General features: G+C 41.5%; 2 protein-coding genes across 10 annotated transcripts in view; one reads left to right on the top strand and one right to left on the bottom strand.

Annotated features, from left to right (window-relative positions):
* UFSP2 (UFM1 specific peptidase 2) overlaps positions 1-7,709 on the top strand; it is a 34,628-nt gene extending 26,919 nt beyond the window's left edge. For 4 of the 9 annotated variants that reach the window (XR_010601846.1, XM_008168408.4, XM_024105335.3 and 1 more), the window contains 2 exons: positions 94-218; positions 2,003-2,316. Coding sequence is in view for 7 of the 9 variants with exons in the window: in XM_008168408.4 (XP_008166630.2) it covers positions 94-218; positions 2,003-2,089 (212 nt within the window). In the remaining 2 variants the exon portion in view is untranslated. Of the gene's footprint in view, positions 1-93; positions 220-2,002; positions 2,317-7,524 lie in introns of those variants that run through there. The other 5 variants (XM_065597939.1, XM_065597941.1, XM_065597940.1 and 2 more) reach the window with 4 other exon arrangements.
* ANKRD37 (ankyrin repeat domain 37) lies at positions 2,332-7,942 on the bottom strand. Its single transcript, XM_005281999.3, has 5 exons — positions 7,721-7,942; positions 7,208-7,360; positions 4,492-4,583; positions 3,725-3,954; positions 2,332-3,001 (listed from the first exon to the last, which is right to left on the bottom strand). The coding sequence occupies exons 1-5, from the start codon at positions 7,748-7,750 to the stop codon at positions 2,988-2,990; spliced, it is 519 nt and encodes a 172-aa protein (XP_005282056.2). The 5' UTR covers positions 7,751-7,942; the 3' UTR covers positions 2,332-2,987.
* Between the last annotated feature and the right edge of the window lie 8,548 nt (positions 7,943-16,490).

The raw sequence follows: 16,490 nt of genomic DNA, 5'->3' as shown, positions 1-16,490 counted from the left end.
TAGAAAGTATTGACAAATGTATGGGTGAAAAAAAAAATAAGTCTGTCAAACTGTACAAAATCTTAGAAAGGGCATATATTTTCTCCAATCCAGGTGGAGGCGTTCTGGCTCACACAATACTAGGAGTGGCATGGAATGAGATTACAGGACACATTAAATTTCTGATTCTAGACCCACATTACACTGGTGCAGAAGATCTGCATGTTATCTTGGAAAAGGTGAGATTTTAACTTCATTTAGTTTCTACTTACGACATTAATAAATGGTTATATGGCATGACCAGTGTTGGAGCGATAGCATTGGAATTATTTTTTACTTGCATAATTTTAATTTCTCTTAAAAGTAATCTTTTTTACAAACATGTAGATTTATTTATATCTACTACACACACTCACTCACACTCTCTCTCTCGCATGTAAGCAAACTTCTTTCAGCCCCTTAGGGGTTAGGGTCAGTTTAATATATATTTCAGCCCTACTGAGGTTGCTCAGTCCCTGGACTGAAGGAGGACACTATCACTGAAAGGAAAATGCTGATCCCACATGGTGGCCAGCCCACAGCCCAGGTGAATGTACCAGTACAGCATACCCTTACATCTGGCCTGTGGAGCTTAATGACTGAAGAGGTGCAGTGTCTGAGAGAACGTAGTTTTTTTTTTTTCTTTCTTTACAGTAAGAAGGAATGCTCTTTACTTCCCTCGGGACTGAATATCCCTGATGCCACACCTTGTGTCTAGTACAGAGTCATTTATATCTGGTTATATATGTTAATAAAATTTTAGAGAGAGTTTCCATGAAATTAGCTAAATAGCTTTTGTACTGATATAGACAAAAGCTATCAGGATCCCTTTAAAAGAAATACATGCAAATTTGGGCTCAGTGTCTAGTCTTTATAGTTTGGAAGATAAACCATGCAATTCCATCTTCCTGAATCTGCAGATAGATGGCTCCAGTTCCTCTGCTGTTGCTCATAGTAAAGCCAAGTAGTAGCAGAGTGTAATTAATAAGGTTCATCAGGTTCTATTTATCTTATAGGCAGATATGAAATTGAGGGCAGCGAATTGTATCAGTTTCATTCTGCCAGCTGCTCCAGGAAACTCAGCAGCAGGAGGGGTAGAAATTTGAACTATTCAGAGAGGAGGAATATCTTATAATAAAAAATTGTGAGGCTCTAGGAATGGCACAGTTGCAGAATACCAGATCCCAATCTCAGAGCCTACTGCTGCTATGGTAAGAGAGGGCTCCTTCTTAACAGCCAGGCAGGAGAAAGGCAGCTTCAGATTTACCACGTCTACTAAACTGGGGCTGATTTTTGAATGGTGGGAAAGCACTTTAGTATGAATTCCATCCAGCATGCTCTCCCTTCCCAGTAGCTGAGGTTGGATACTGTCCTTGAACTATTCTAGGAGCCCCCTTTACTTTTGCAGCTGCCTTGGATTAGTATGGTAGGTTTCTGGTAATTTTTCAAGTCCTGAGACTGGTCTAGTCATATCAATAGAACTCCACAGTTAACTGAAACTTCACATACTCTTAACTTGTTAATTTCTGAAGAAATTTACAAATGCACTCAACTTTAAGCACCTGAGCAGTCTCACTGATTTGAATAAAACTATTAATGTGATAAATATAAGCACATGCATAAATGTTTGCAGAAGTGGGCTCTAAATTGGGACGCTGTAAAGTTCCAAGAACACACCTTAAGTATATGCACTATTTTGTAAAAATTAGACTTCAGTTATTTTCAATTATAAAAATAGTGTGATGTGATTAAGAATAAAAATACACCAAAACATAAGGCAGAAGATAATGTTGCTATTAGACTTCAATTTTAACAGCATCATAATTTCTAGCTGTTTGTGTCAAAAAATGGAGCCTGTTCCATTTATGCATATACTGAATTATGAAAACTACAAGAACTGTGACAGGTATGACAGTACTCATGGACCAAATCCGCTATGCACAACTGTTTTAGAAATGGCTTTATTTTGATTTTTCCTGTACAGGGTTGGTGTGGATGGAAGGGCCCAGACTTTTGGAGCAAGGATGCTTATTACAACCTCTGCCTACCTCAGCGACCAAAAACTATTTAAATTCCAATTGCAAAAAATCATGTTAATCCAGAATTTAAGACTTGATATAGACAGAGCTGGCTTATTTTAAATAAAACGCATAAGCTTTAGAAAACTTACTTATTTTCAATTTAAATGGTATTTTGTCAGTCAAAAGTTGAAATAAAAATGCTAGTTGAATTCTTTACACAGCAATTTAAGTATAAAATGTCTTTTTAAATAAAAAACATCAAAAATGGAAGAATAAATCAGATTCAACTGCATTCTTGTATAGACAAGTTTAATTAAAGGAGTTTACCTTTATCTCAATTGCCAAAATTAAGATAATCTAATATTTGTAATGTCTCTTGCTTTCTGAAGGCTCCTGAAGTGCTTTACAAATTTAGGGGCTGGTCCTTTAATGTTTACTCATGTAAGCAGCTCTTGCTCATAAAAGCAAAGACGGCTCATTAGTAAGATGTGCAGAATTAAATGTGACTTTAAACTGACCCTAAACTATCCTTAGGGCACCAATAGACCCCTCTCTGTAGTGAAGTGTAGTAACTGTTTGATAGCCAGTAATATCACACAACAACGTGATAGGCAGGGAATGCCGCTTAATCAAAATGTTAATCTCCTATAGCACATACAGTGTTTCTCTCTGTGCTAAGTATCAACTTTGTTTTGCTATTTACCAGAGAAGAGACTGCCCTATTATACATAGTCTACAATTGAACACACACACACACACACACACGTGTGAATACAAGTATTCTAGAAAAATGTCTTCTTCAAGAAGCAAAAGTAACCAAGATTTCCTCCTCCTCAGAAGGAAACAGCAGAACAATCAAATATTGGGCTGCTTAGTTCATAGACCAATAATGGTGTTTTTTGCAGATTTCAGATTCTTCACAGGGTTACGGATTTTCCCACTTGCAGTCTAAGATGTGATATCTGTTCAAACAAAAGAGCTTACTTTACAAAATAGAAGTATACATCTGGATTTATCAAAACACTTGGCTATAGTATAGGATGGCTGTTTAATGCATCCCTCTCTCTTTCTACCTAAAACCTAGGTAGTTGTATTTAAATTTTTTAAAATATTTTGTGCATTTAATTGAATTTGAAATTTCCATCCAAGTAGAGATGGACACAAATCACAAGGAAAAAATTAATCTAGTAAGAAGTTAAGGTTTATGCTTGCTTAAATTAATATGTATAAATATAGCACACTCTCCTGGTTCACAAAAAGACTATATTTACTTGCAAATCAACATGTTTTAAGGGGTTACCAACCAATAAGAATAAACCTTTAAAAATAATTAAAAGCTATTATTCAATTCAAGCTTACCTTCATGTTGATTTACTAATGATTAAAATCAGTGATTTAAATAGCTTTGATTTAAATCAATCCACCCTGACCCAATGCACAAAATTAATTTGGCCCTTTATTGGAACACACATGTGTCGTGGCTGCATGTTCTTCTATGCAACATTAATATTTTGACTGAATAGCAGCCTTACCACATGGGTATATGTGGATGCATTGAAGGGCCGTGCCTCACCACCACTACAACATATCTACTGACAGTCTGAGATTTTGGTTTAAAAATATTCTGATATGTATTAAACCAGTCCTGACTAAGTGTTTAATTTGTAAACTATCAAACTACATACCATCTGATCTCCTCCTCTTTCTGTTTGTGGGTCCCATAATTCCATATGCTCGTTTCTGTCCAGCTGAAGCCTCTCTTGGCAAACCACAATTGTCTTTAAGTGAGCAGCTAGATTGTTCTCTTAGCTTCATATTTTGAGTATGTTTAACAGTTGTGAGGAACTTGGCACACTCCAGAAATCCAAAAGCCCATGCAAGATCTTCTGCTGTTTGTCCATCATTATTGCACAAACTGAAACACAAAAGTTAACACACAGCTAATTTCAAATCGTCGCTATGTAAGATGAGGCAATAATTGTAATTCTTCAGTAATACATCTTTATTTCAAGTGCAAAAATATTTGCAGCAGAGAAATAAGCTACCAAAAAAATCAAGACCAAAGAAATTGTCTCAAGTATAAGATTTAAGAACAGTATAACCAATAGATGAAATGGAAAGCTCCTCCAACCAGGGAGCTATGACCAGTAAGATCCTCTTAGCTGCTATGGTAAAGAGGTTTTTCTCTAAACCAAAAGTGAAAGACAATGGTATAGTTGTACAGTACGTGGACGATCATGATAAATACATGTAATGGCTGCACCATATTTTTACACATTAAAAATATGCACATTGCATTCCAACTACCACAATATAGTTTGAACAGGAAACAAAGTTTTGTATTAGCATACATTTCATGTTCATATATGTTAAGATTATAGCAGAATAAGTTACATGAATAACTTCTTTGAGGGCTAATATTTGAATTAGTTAAATGTAGTTTTTGACTTACTCTATTCTGGCATCACTGGCAACGAGTAGAGCAAGACACTCCAAGCTCCCAACTTTAGCTGCCTTATGAATAGGAGCTTCTCCATGGCAATCCTAAAAACATAAAATAGAATTTCACCCTTAGTATATCATAATCACTTAATAAGGTGGCAGGGAGAGATTAACCAGTTTGAGCACCATCAGAACTCTATATGACACAATCTTGATGCAAGTCAGAAAGGTGGGTCAGAAAGTATGTATATCCAGTTAAATACAAACAGCAGCTGCTATTAAGTATTTTTAGAATATTCTTTATTCATATAACAAGCTGCTACCAGATTATATGCAAAATCTGTTGCAAAACCTTTATCTCCTATAGAAGCTTTTCTAAAAAATGTGTACTCTGAGCTAGTTGGGAAATTTTCAATACCAGAAAATGCCAATTCATCAAAACCAAAAAAACTGTTCACAAAACAGGTTTGGATTTGACAAATTTCAAAGTTTAGAAACTAACAAAATATTTGTTTGACACTTTCAAAATGAAAATTCTTGTTTTTCCAATTCAACATGACTTTCCCTGTAGAAATTTAAGCTAATTAAACTAAAACAAAAAGTTTTAAATGGTCAAATCAAAGTGAAATGTTTTAAAGTTATCAAAACACTGACCTGATCTGAAAACAATTTGGTCTGTGAAAATTAGAGATTGACTTTTCATCATGAGCTGAGAGAGGAAAAAAAAATAAAATTGAACACTTGAAAATATTTGAGGGATGTGAAAACAGTTTCTGTCCCACCTCCGCTACATATCCACACCCACTAATCAACACATCAGTGTCTCATCCACCTCTGCTACATATCCACATTCATTCACTAATCAACGCAGCAGGATCTGCTAGCAAAACACAGAGTTAAGAGATAATGGCACCATTCATAGCGAAGTGCAGAGATACAAGCAAATCACCAAAATTTTCTGCTATTGAGATAAGTGTGAGTCCATAACAGACCTTGATATATATTGGAAGGAGATAATGTGAACATTCCCAAGACCCTGACAGGATAAAAGGGATACTAAAGTTCTCTACCATGTGCAAAATCAGGAGACAAAGTTTCAGATTTGACAGGGGTCCTATATATCTACAAAACAATCTGAACACACACTAACCAGAATAAAGAACAGGAGTACTTGTACCCACTTCAGCAGGTGGGTATCGTAGTTTTAAGAGGGATTGGAGCAAATGCGGTTGTATCTTAGAGCTTGGCTGTAGATAGAAGCTGGAACTTCCATCCAGGACACACCACATGTTCCATTGTCTACAGCCAAGCTCTAAGATATAACCGCATTTGCTCCAATCCCTCAGATACAGACAAGCACCTAGAAGATCTCTATCAAGCATTCTTAAAACTACAGTACCCACCTGTTGAAGTGAAAAAACAGATTGACAGAGCCAGACGAGTACCCAGAAGTCTCCTCCTACAAGACAGGCCCAACAAATCAAATAACAGAACACCACTAGCTGTCACCTTCAGCCCCCAACTAAAACCTCTCCAGCGCATCATCAGATCTACAACCTATCCTGAAAGATGATCCTTTACTCTCACAGATCTTGGGAGACAGACCTGTCCTCGCTTACAGACAACCCCCCAACCTAAAGCAAATACTCACCAGCAACCACACATCACTGAACAAAAACACTGACCCAGGAACCTATCCTTGTAACAAAGCCCGATGCCAACTCTGTCCACATATCTATTCAAGTGACATCATCATAGGACCTAATCACATCAGCCATACCATCAGGGGCTCGTTCACCTGCACATCTACCAATGTGATATATGCCATGTGCCAGCAATGCCCCTCTGCCATGTACATTGGCCAAACCGGACAGTCTCTACACAAAAGAATTAATGGACACAAATGTGACATCAGGAATCATAATACTCAAAAACCAGTGGGAGAACACTTTAACCTGTCTGGTCATTCAATGACAGACTGCGGGTGGCTATTTTACAACAGAAAAACTTCAAAAACACTCCAAGGAGAGACTGCTGAGCTGGAATTGATATGCAAACTAGATACAATCAATTTAGGATTGAATAAGGACTGGGAATGGCTGAACCATTACAAACATTGCATCTATCTCCCCTTTTAAGTATTCTCACACTTCTTATCAAACTGTCTGTACTAGGCTATCTTGATTATCACTTCAAAAGTTTTTTTCCCCCTCTTACTTAATTGGCCTCTCAGAGTTGGTAAGACAATTCCCACCTGTTGGGGGGGGGGGGCTGTGTGTCCCCTCAATATATGTTCCATTCTATATGCATCCGAGGAAGTGGGCTGTAGCCCACGAAAGCTTATGCTCTAATAAATTTGTTAGTCTCTAAGGTGCCACAAGTACTCCTGTTCTTTTTGCGGATACAGAACAACACGGCTGCTACTCTGAAAACTAACCAGAATGAATTTTAAAGTACATTTTACATGAGGAAGAGCCTATTTTGAAAGTGTTTACAACTGATTATTGATCGCACGAAACATCTCTTCCCCAGTTCTCAAAGGACACCTGTTTTCATGTAATAAATTGTATAGATGAGATGCAACAAATAATCACAGGCAACTAGTCTGTATATCTCATCAAATCTGTGACAACTAAAGATTTACATAAACAATATACCTTTCATACAAATAACATGCCTCATTGGAATAAGGCAGTCCAAAAGAAACAAAAAGGCATTACTTGTACCTGTTGGTTGAGATTAGCGCCTGTTTGCAGTTGCCAGAGTAGGAAAAAAGCTTGTCCTCCACAAGCAGCCAAGTGAGCTGGGGACTGACCAAAGGCATCTGCGGGTGCATTCACCCCAGTCCCCGCCTCAAGCAGGAGGCTCAAGCCGTCAGACTACAGGGGGGAAAACAAGTGTTTTAAAAATACATTTAGCTTCACGTTATTCTATTTATCTAAAAGATAAATTATACTGTAGCAGAAAAATCTGAAGGTATCCCCGACCTTCCCCTTCACAGAGAACCAACAGATCATCTAATGTTTATACCCCTTTCTCATAGGCTTTTCAACTTGAAAGAACCAGGCTATTAGCTTTGTTGGAACGCAAACCACCAAATCGAGAGAGAAACTGGCAAAATCCTGCCGACATCAGTGGGATTTGGGTTTAGACAATAGTGGTAAAACTACATTTCAAACAACTCAACACCTGGACTTCTAACAATGCACGGAAAAACGGTACAAACTCCTCAGCCTCACCTCTGAGCTGCAATCCAGCATCATCCACATTGTCTCTTTTCGGCTGAGGATTACTTACACCGTGTTCTGAGACGGCTGCTGCGGTGGGGTGAATGGAGAAGCCCAGCACGCCCGACCCCGATTCTGTCTAGTGCATGTAGCGCGTCAGACACCGTGCAAGCGCTAAAAAGGAACCTCCGTGCTGAACTCCCCTCCCACTCTGCTGGGAACCGGCTCCTGCACGTACACAAACAGGAGCACATGCAGGTCAACCCGCCTTCTTGTACGGTGATTGGTTCCTTCTGATGCTTTCTCCGGCAGTCCTGGGCGGGCTCTCCTAGCATGTGTTTCAGTGTACAGCGCAAAGGAGGGCGGGGCAGCCCAGGGCTTGTGGCAGGTGGGGCGGCCATGGAGCATAGTGCAGCTAGGCACGTATCACACACATTCACACACGCAGACCCACACCCCTTCGCTTTCTGCTGCAGCCGCAGGAGAGGAAGGAAGAAAAACAATTCCTCTAGACTAATTATTGGTCTCTCTATGAAGCTATAGATAGCTAGACATATGCTTCTTCATGCACGTATGCGGGAGCGTGAAACAAAGCCTCTCCGTGAGAAGGATTATTTCAAAACTCCTGCTGTCACACTCATCCAGAAGTGAACGGTTTAAGCAAGACCCACACTTCTCTTATCTGCTGTGGTTTATCCCAATTCACTTATTTTGAAAACGTGTGTGTGTGTGAGTTTAGAGCTTGCAAATGGAATAGGTGCATAACTAGCTACAGCTGTGCAAGCTGGCCCATGCTGACCTGCCAATGCATCTCAACTCTGATGTGGAGAGACCACCTCTCCAGATCTGAATTAGGGGAAAACTGATATGATCCATCATTTTCAACCAACAGAAGCCAGGCTATTAACAAGATCATCTTCTATCTCCCAATTCAAGGACTGCCTCTAGGAAGAAGCTAGTAGTTGTCTATGGGCCCAGTCTGTCATTGGACTCTGTTGATATTGCCAACAATTATGGCAAAGTTATTACCAACCTGAGCTGGGTTTGTACTGGTGACTTATGGAAAGGACTGTGTTCCAATCCTTAATTGCAAATTCATTTCTATTAAAAATAAATCTAGCCAAAATAGAACTTTTATTTTCAGATCCTCAGTTACTAAGCCATTGAGGTTCAGATGTTGTCACAAGCCACACAGACAAAATCAAATTATATATAGACCTGTATCCATTGAAATAGAACAACTACAACCTATTCAGAAATAGTTGCTATCAAGCACAATTGCTTGACAACCATTTTCAAACATGGAGGTAGTTAGCATTCTCTGAGCAATTCCAGTGTCTGTGGTGGACAGGGTTTTGTTGTTTTAAACCAATCATATTTCAAGAAACCATGCTATAGGCCTCCCCAGTCATAGGCCTATTTTAGCACAGTTTTGTAACACAGACATGTCAAAATGTTTAGTATGGACAAAATACTTGTTAGGTTCATGTTTCAAAGTAACTTCCTGTCTTGTCTACACTATTAAATCAACTGTGGCAGGAGATTGAATTACATGGCAGTTTCCCTTCAGGAGACTGAACTAGAGGACCTCTCGAGGTCCTTTCCAGTCCTATGATTCTATGGTATTTAAAATAAAGTCTTACAGTACAGACTGAACTGAACTCTGTTTTAATCATGTCTCCAATTTGTAATATAGCCTGGAACTTTTCCTGCCTTAAAACTTTAAAATGAATTCTGTTCCCTTAGCAAGCTTTTTTTGACTCCATGACACATGCATTCTTGTTTGTTATGGAAGTTATTCCTGACTACTGGCATAATTAAAAAAAATATATATCACTGTATCATTTGTTTTGGAAAAACAAAACTGAATGGACATGGTAAATAGATTTAGAAAGAAAAAGTGAAATTTGATCCCTGCGAACCTTAACAATGTTCCTTTAAGAGAAGTTTAGTTTTACAAGACCAATGCATTTATTTTTAATATATAATCTCTCTCATCCTCCCTTTCCTACTTAGAAAATTAAATCACATATTGAAATAAACAGAAGTTATGCAAAATAGGTGGAATATATATAACAAGCTGCAGAGCTCCAGATACACATGTAATATACCAAGTTAGTGTATGTACTTCAATTTGTGAGCATTTTTGCTTCTCTCATTTCAGACTGAAATAAACACATCTGTGCAATTACTATATTCAGTCTTTTATTCCCACACACAAAACCAAGCAAATTCCATCCAAAAAACACTTCGGATTTCAAATGCACAGGTACCTGAAAAATCAAAATTATGGTTTCCACAGCAATCATAACTACACTGCAGATGTATAATTCACTTCTGGATATAAGGCTAAATAGGGCCTGGATCACCCCACATTTTAAGGCCCCCAATACATCTGCATTGCCCTACAGGTTCTGGCTTCAAGCCAAACCTCACCCAAAATATCTCACCCTCCCAGACTGGCCACCTGCACAACAAATTGTCTCTTATCTTCCTCCTACCTACAAATTCTTGATCTTCCTGCCAAGCCCAGCCCACCCGAGTAGGCACCAGGTTTGCATCAGTCAGCTGTACTCCTCCCAGTCACTGATCGTAAAACATGGATACCAAGGTTCTATCTTAATCCACTCCTACATAAAGTCTAGCACTATATACAATAATACAAAATGCCTCCCAATTACAAGCCCAAGTTACAGTGGCTGTGGAAACTTACTTTTTAAAAATTCTTATGCATTGACAATTTCAACTATAATACTGTATTAACATATTTTGCATATGTATAAAGAAATGGGACTGAGCATAAGAAATAGCATAAGACATGTGCAGTTTTATATTATACCCACACACATACCTTCAGCTACCCAAGAAGTGTAGGAATCCAGTATAACTGACTTTCCTGAAGTGGGTCGTTGCTTTTGCAGAATGTTCTTTTTATTTCATTTATCAAATGAAATAATTTAAAAAATGTCTTTAATGTGATATATTAAAGAACTCCTCTTTAACAAAATCTTAAATTTTCAAAGTATGTTTAGACATATTGGACCATATTCTTCCTCGGAGTAACTCTAACAAAATTAATGGAGGTGAATTTTTACGAGTCTGTTGGAGCCTAAAATCTGTTGGAGCTACTGAAGAAAACAAAAATTTAGCCCTCAGCTTTAGCCACATATATCTGAAAGCATTCCTCTTACATTTCTACTGGTGGCTGCTTTCTCCATTGCTATGGAAACAGATTGCACTGCCAAAAATGGAATGAGGAGCTTTCAAACATCACTTGAAAAAAGAGGACAAAACGGGAGTTTTGAAACTGATTATTTTAAAAGCACCTGTAACACTGTCTGGAATGGTTCACGACTGTGAATCCCAACCACAGGACAGACTGTCAAAAGCAGGGCAGACACCCCAAACTGGGTGAATATTCTATAATTAGATTTCACCAGTAACAAAAAGGAAATCCTAGATCACTATAGCAGTCTTACCATTGAGTCACTTATACCAAAAATCACAAAATATTCAGGTTGCTCTCATGCCCCAGAGGCCAGTCACTTACCCCAGATTAATTTGTACCTTACATCTCACATCAAAGACAATGCTGATAGCCAATCCTATAATAAACTAAATAAGGATTTATTAACTAGGAAAAAGAAATGAGAGAGTTATGTACAGTATAAAGCAGGCAACATATATGCACAAATGAGTTCAGTCTATGGTTCCAAAAGGTAACAGAGATATAATAATCTGTCAGAACTGAATCTCTTTTAGGGCTAATCCCAGGTTGACCCTGGAGATCTCTGCTTTTGTTTCTAGTGTCCGCCCTTGTCAGAGTTCAAACAGCAAAGAGATGAAAAATCTTCTCGTTCACTATTTTTATTTGCTTCTTCCAGCATTTAAATCAATGGGATGAGGCCTTCTTACTCCATGGGTGGATGGCCAATTAACAAAACTTTTGTCCTACAATGGCCCACTTAATTTTGATAGCCCTCCTGGATGGGTGGGGGCGGAGCCACTCTTCCCATCTGAGGGCTTGTCTACACTGGCACTTTACAGCACTGCAACTTTCTTGCTCAAGGGTGTGAAAAAACATCCCCCTGAGTGCTGCAAGTTTCAGCGCTGTAAAGTGCCAGTGTAGACAGTGCTCCCAGCGCTGGTAGCTACGCCACTCGTGGAGGTGGGTTTTTTAGAGAGAGCCCAGCACTGCACCATGACTACACGAGCCACATTAAAGCGCTGTCATTACAAAGTTCGCCTCTGGGCTTCAGATGTAATTTTTCCCCAATCATACTTTCAAAGCTTGCAGTTTTTAATCACTGGAAAAATATATTATAAAAAAAAAAAAAACAGAGGGAAAACATCTTAAAACAATTTTCCCACCATTTTTGTCTCTGCCTTTTCATAGGAGTAATGACCCAATGACTTGGCTAGAATATTTAAATACACTGCAAATACGTATTTACATATGCAGTTATACTGGTTACCAGTATCGTTGGAATCTCTGTCAGACAATGTAACACCTCCTTTTATAATGCTTGTTTTATAAATAGTATCTACATACAGTAAGGACTATAAATCAACAAAGAGATTCAGGTGACATCATAAACAAAGAGCAAACCTTGACTCATTTGTCAGTGTTACCAAAACCTCAAGATACAATGGAGCTTTAGTTCCGCAAGTGGATGGATTTATTTAGAAACAAAACATCAAGCTACCAAGAGACCTTCTCAATGATCCAATACATTGGGCTGCTTACCTCTGAGATAGCAAATAAATAACTTAGTGTGTTTAAAGGTCAGTTAGGCAAGCCTAGGAAGGAGAATACCAAACTCTTGATGCTCCACAGGTCACAAGGTTTTCTCTACACTGCAATGTAAGTCCAGGCTTAGTGGTACTCGAGTAAGCTGACCCATGTTAGAGAACTCTGGGCTTGAGCATCTATGTTGATTCTTAACTCTACATTAAGAGACTTTTCTAACCCAGGCTCAAATCTGGGGCCGTCATGCACACTGCAGCATGCTGACCTGAGTCAAACCAACCATATTCCAGAGCCCTTAGCACCCTCCCAAAATGTGGTTGCTCTAGCTCTTTGACTGTGAGGCACTGCATGAAAAAAACTTTACTGCCCACCCTCGATGTTACGGGAAGTTTGAATGGCCTGCTAAGGAATCATTTTGGTCTGTGTGCTCCCAGAGAAGCACCTTTTGAATAACTTCTCTTGCTTATGCTTTCACTGCTATGTCATGAAATGGGCAGAGCTTCCGTGAGGTGCTAGTGGACATTTTGGCGGCATTTTCTGTCCTATCAAAGGTGGATTTCATGATGGAGGAAGAGGAGGAATAGGCAGAGGAGGAAGAGTATTGTGGCATGGCAGACTTGCACTGGCAGATGCTGTTCGGTACAATCATCATAGCTGCTGGTGCCCCCTACATAGATCAGCACTTCTGGCACAGGACCACAAGCACAGACTGGTGAGATCAAACTGTCATGCAAATGGCTAGCAACGGGATGACCAGCAGTGGGTCTAGAACTTTTGCATGAAGAAAGACACATTTCTGGATCTTTGTGAGTAGCTTACCCTAACTCTCCAGTGTAAAGACACACACTTGAGGGCACCCTTGCCTGTCCACAAGCAGGCTGCTATAACCGTCTGGAAACTGGCCACCTCAGACTTCTGTTGTCAACCAGTTTGGTGTAGGAAAGTCAACTGTGGGTAAAGTGACAGACAAGGTTTTTGAAGCTATCAGGTGTGTGGTTTACCCTAAGGTGGCAGGCATTAAAGATATTCCTGAGGTAATTGCTGGCTTTGAGAGAATGGGGTTTCCTAACTGCACCAGTGCCATTGATGGGACTCGTGTGTCCACAGTTTGCCCTCCTCTAAGAGATCATGAATAAGGTAAGTTGCTCTAAACCGATGGGAAAGAGCTATCCTATAGGCTTAATAACTTCATCTCCACAAGAGGCGGTAGCTATATTGCCGGGAGAGCTAGTGCTGTCTACACTGGCACTTAGGTCGGTATAACTGCATCGCTCAGGGATGTGGAACTCCATGTGGTGGGAAGGGGGCAAGGGAGGGGGACACCAAGACTCAGGGATACAATCCGCCATTAGCAGATACACACCAGTAGCTGGGCCTTCTCATAATTGTTGCATTGGTCCTTACAGTAGAAAACTCTCCCATTATTGTAGTAATAAACTTTGAAACTTACCGGGCTCAGGGATGGCTTCTGTCTTCTCTGGATTTGCTGCAGGCTTGGCAGTGAGTGGGTGTTCCTTGGGGGTGGGGAGCATCAAACAGTTCCTCTGAGTATGTACCCAGAATTTGGTGTTGATCCTGTCCCACAGCCTGCTCTGGACTAGTTTAATAAACAGTCACTTCATGCTCCTCACTTGGAGCCTGCTGAGGGGTCGCATCAGTTCCCATGCTGGATTCAGGGGACAGAAGGCACCGTCCTGGCTGACCACAGTTAGCTCTATGCTGGGCGCAGTGCCCAGCACCTGGTTAAACCCCTCATAAATCAGGCATGAAGTTGCTGAATTGATTGAGGTGTGGTTCTGGTTTCTGTTCTTCTTGTACTTACTCTTGAGCCATTTAATCTGCTCCCTGCACCAGTAGCGTAGCTGGGGGAAGCGGGGGAGCAGCCGCTCCCCCACCAAGCACAAGTGGCGCCTTTTTAATTTTTACTCACCCAGGAGTGGGGAAAAAAGGCGCCACCCGCTGCGGCACTTTTACTGACTGAGTGGCGCTCCGGGTCTTCAGCGGCACTTCAGTGGTGGAACCTTCACTCGCTTCAGGTGTCTTCGGCGGCTCTGAAGCTTCATCACCAAAATGCCGCCGAAGACCTGCGGAGTGAAGGTCCCGCCGCTGAGGTGCCGCTGAAGACCTGGAGCACTGCCCTGTCAGTAAAAGCGCCGCCAAAGACCCGGAGCGCTGCCCCATCAATAAAAGTGCCGCAACAGGTGGCACCTTTTTTTTTTGCTCCCCCTCTTCCCTCCACTGCACTGGTCACCATTCTGGAAAATTTTAAAGGCTATCAGCTTTTTAGCTATCTGCTGGTACATGTGGTCATTCTGGTATTTTTGCTATAGTCCACAGTTTTACTGGCCTTGCAACAGAAATTCACCAAAATCTGGCTGTGCTCCCGTGACCAAGAGGTGGTATGCTTGTTCTGTTTGGTCTCCACTGAAAATGCAGGTGGCTCTTCAATGGTGTTTTTGCAGCTCAGTGATTAGGAGACAATGGAAGGGTTAATGGCAACTCACTGAGCTGCTGCTGTATGCCAAGGGAAAGTGGCTTCCATTTTCAATGGACTAGACTAGAGATTTTGGGGATAGAGAGGACTAAGGAAGTAGGCGCATAGGATTGTGGGACATAGGCGCTGACTTCTGCTGGCGCCGGTGGTTGCTCGACCCCTCTCTGCCCCCGGCCCTGCCCCAACTCCACCCCCTCCCTGCCCCTATTCCAACCTCTTCCCCAAATCCCTGCCCCGGCTCTGCCTCCTCCCCTGAGTGCGCCACGTTCCTGCTCCTCTCCCTCCCTCCCAGAGCTTGTTATGCCGTGAAACAGCTGTTTTGCGGCAGCAAGCGCTGGGAGGTAGGCGGAGAAGCAGGGACGCGGTGCGCTCAGGGGAGGAGGCAGAGGCGGAGGTGAGGTGGGGCGGGGAGGGGAGCTTGGCTGCCGGTGGGTGCAGAGTACCCACTAATTTTTCCCCATGGGTGCTCCAGTCCCAGAGCACCCACAGAGTCGGCGCCTATGTTCTGGGATACTTCTGGCAGACTCCTAGGATGCAAGTCAAGCGGGGCTGTATCTACACTGCAAAGCAATAGGGTTCATACATGAGTCATGGCTTGACTTGGGCTCTGACCCTCCATTCCCACAGGCTCCTGGGACCAAGGGTCCTGGGTTAGCGTGATTTATTATGTGTAGATGGAAGGGGAAGTAAGCTTGAGGCTGAGTGTGAACCTAGGTTTATATTGCAATGCAAACATATCCATACAGCTGCTCTCATCTTTAATACAGACAGGGTGCTGGAACTAGGGGAGCGGCAGCACCCCCTGGCTTGAAGTAGTAATAACAACCAAAGACATGGTTTCTGCTTTCAGCATCCCCACTAGAAAAAATGTTCCAAGGCCCCTGAATACAGAAGTGGAATAGGAACATAATCTGCAAAGATGACAATTTGGCATGAAACCTACAATATAGCCAATAGGTCACTGCATCGCTGGCAACTGTAACTGGACAGAGGACTCACTATGTTTGCTCACAGAGCTGCTATGAATGGTCTGGTAGTGCTAAGACCACAGTGCCTCCTAACCTTTTTCTTTACGACCTTGGGTTCTTGTTAACCAGCTAAGCCCATTTTCACTTTCTCCCATAAGGAGAGAACTTTTCTCATCCCCCAGGCCCTCTCCTTGCTTCCCCCTACCTGCATTGTTTGGTTATCAGACAACTTTTTAATACATAAAATTAAAATCTCTACTGCTTAGTGATGCAATACCATTCACTACATCCACTGACACCTGGATGGGCTCTCCACCCTTCCCTTCCCTACGGATCAGGCCCCTCAAGGTAAGGTGTGGCTGTGCATCACATCAACATTCCTCCCATCCAGCCTCCCTCCCACATGTGATCTGCTGCATTCACCGGCAACCAGCCAACCCCCTAGCACCCTTCTGGGGAGAGACTCTGGGCAGGGGCCCCTCAGCTCGGCCCAGCTGGGGGTCTCTGCCTGGTAGTCTGTGCTGCTCCCCTCAGCTGGGCAGAGGGCCCCTCCCCCCAGCAGGGGCCCTG

This window comes from Chrysemys picta, chromosome 5, assembly GCF_011386835.1.
Source record: "Chrysemys picta bellii isolate R12L10 chromosome 5, ASM1138683v2, whole genome shotgun sequence".
Taxonomy (NCBI): domain Eukaryota; kingdom Metazoa; phylum Chordata; order Testudines; family Emydidae; genus Chrysemys; species Chrysemys picta.
Note: the sequence above shows the minus strand (reverse complement) of the source record. Positions and strands in the feature narration are given on the sequence as shown.

Coding starts and splice junctions, on each gene's coding strand:
- ANKRD37 (XM_005281999.3), bottom strand. CDS start 7,750: ATGTGGATGATGCTGGATTGCAGCTCAGAG. Junction 7,361..7,720: donor TGCTGGATTGCAGCTCAGAG/GTGAGGCTGAGG, acceptor TCCCCCCTGTAG/TCTGACGGCTTGAGCCTCCT. Junction 4,584..7,207: donor GCGCTAATCTCAACCAACAG/GTACAAGTAATG, acceptor TTATGTTTTTAG/GATTGCCATGGAGAAGCTCC.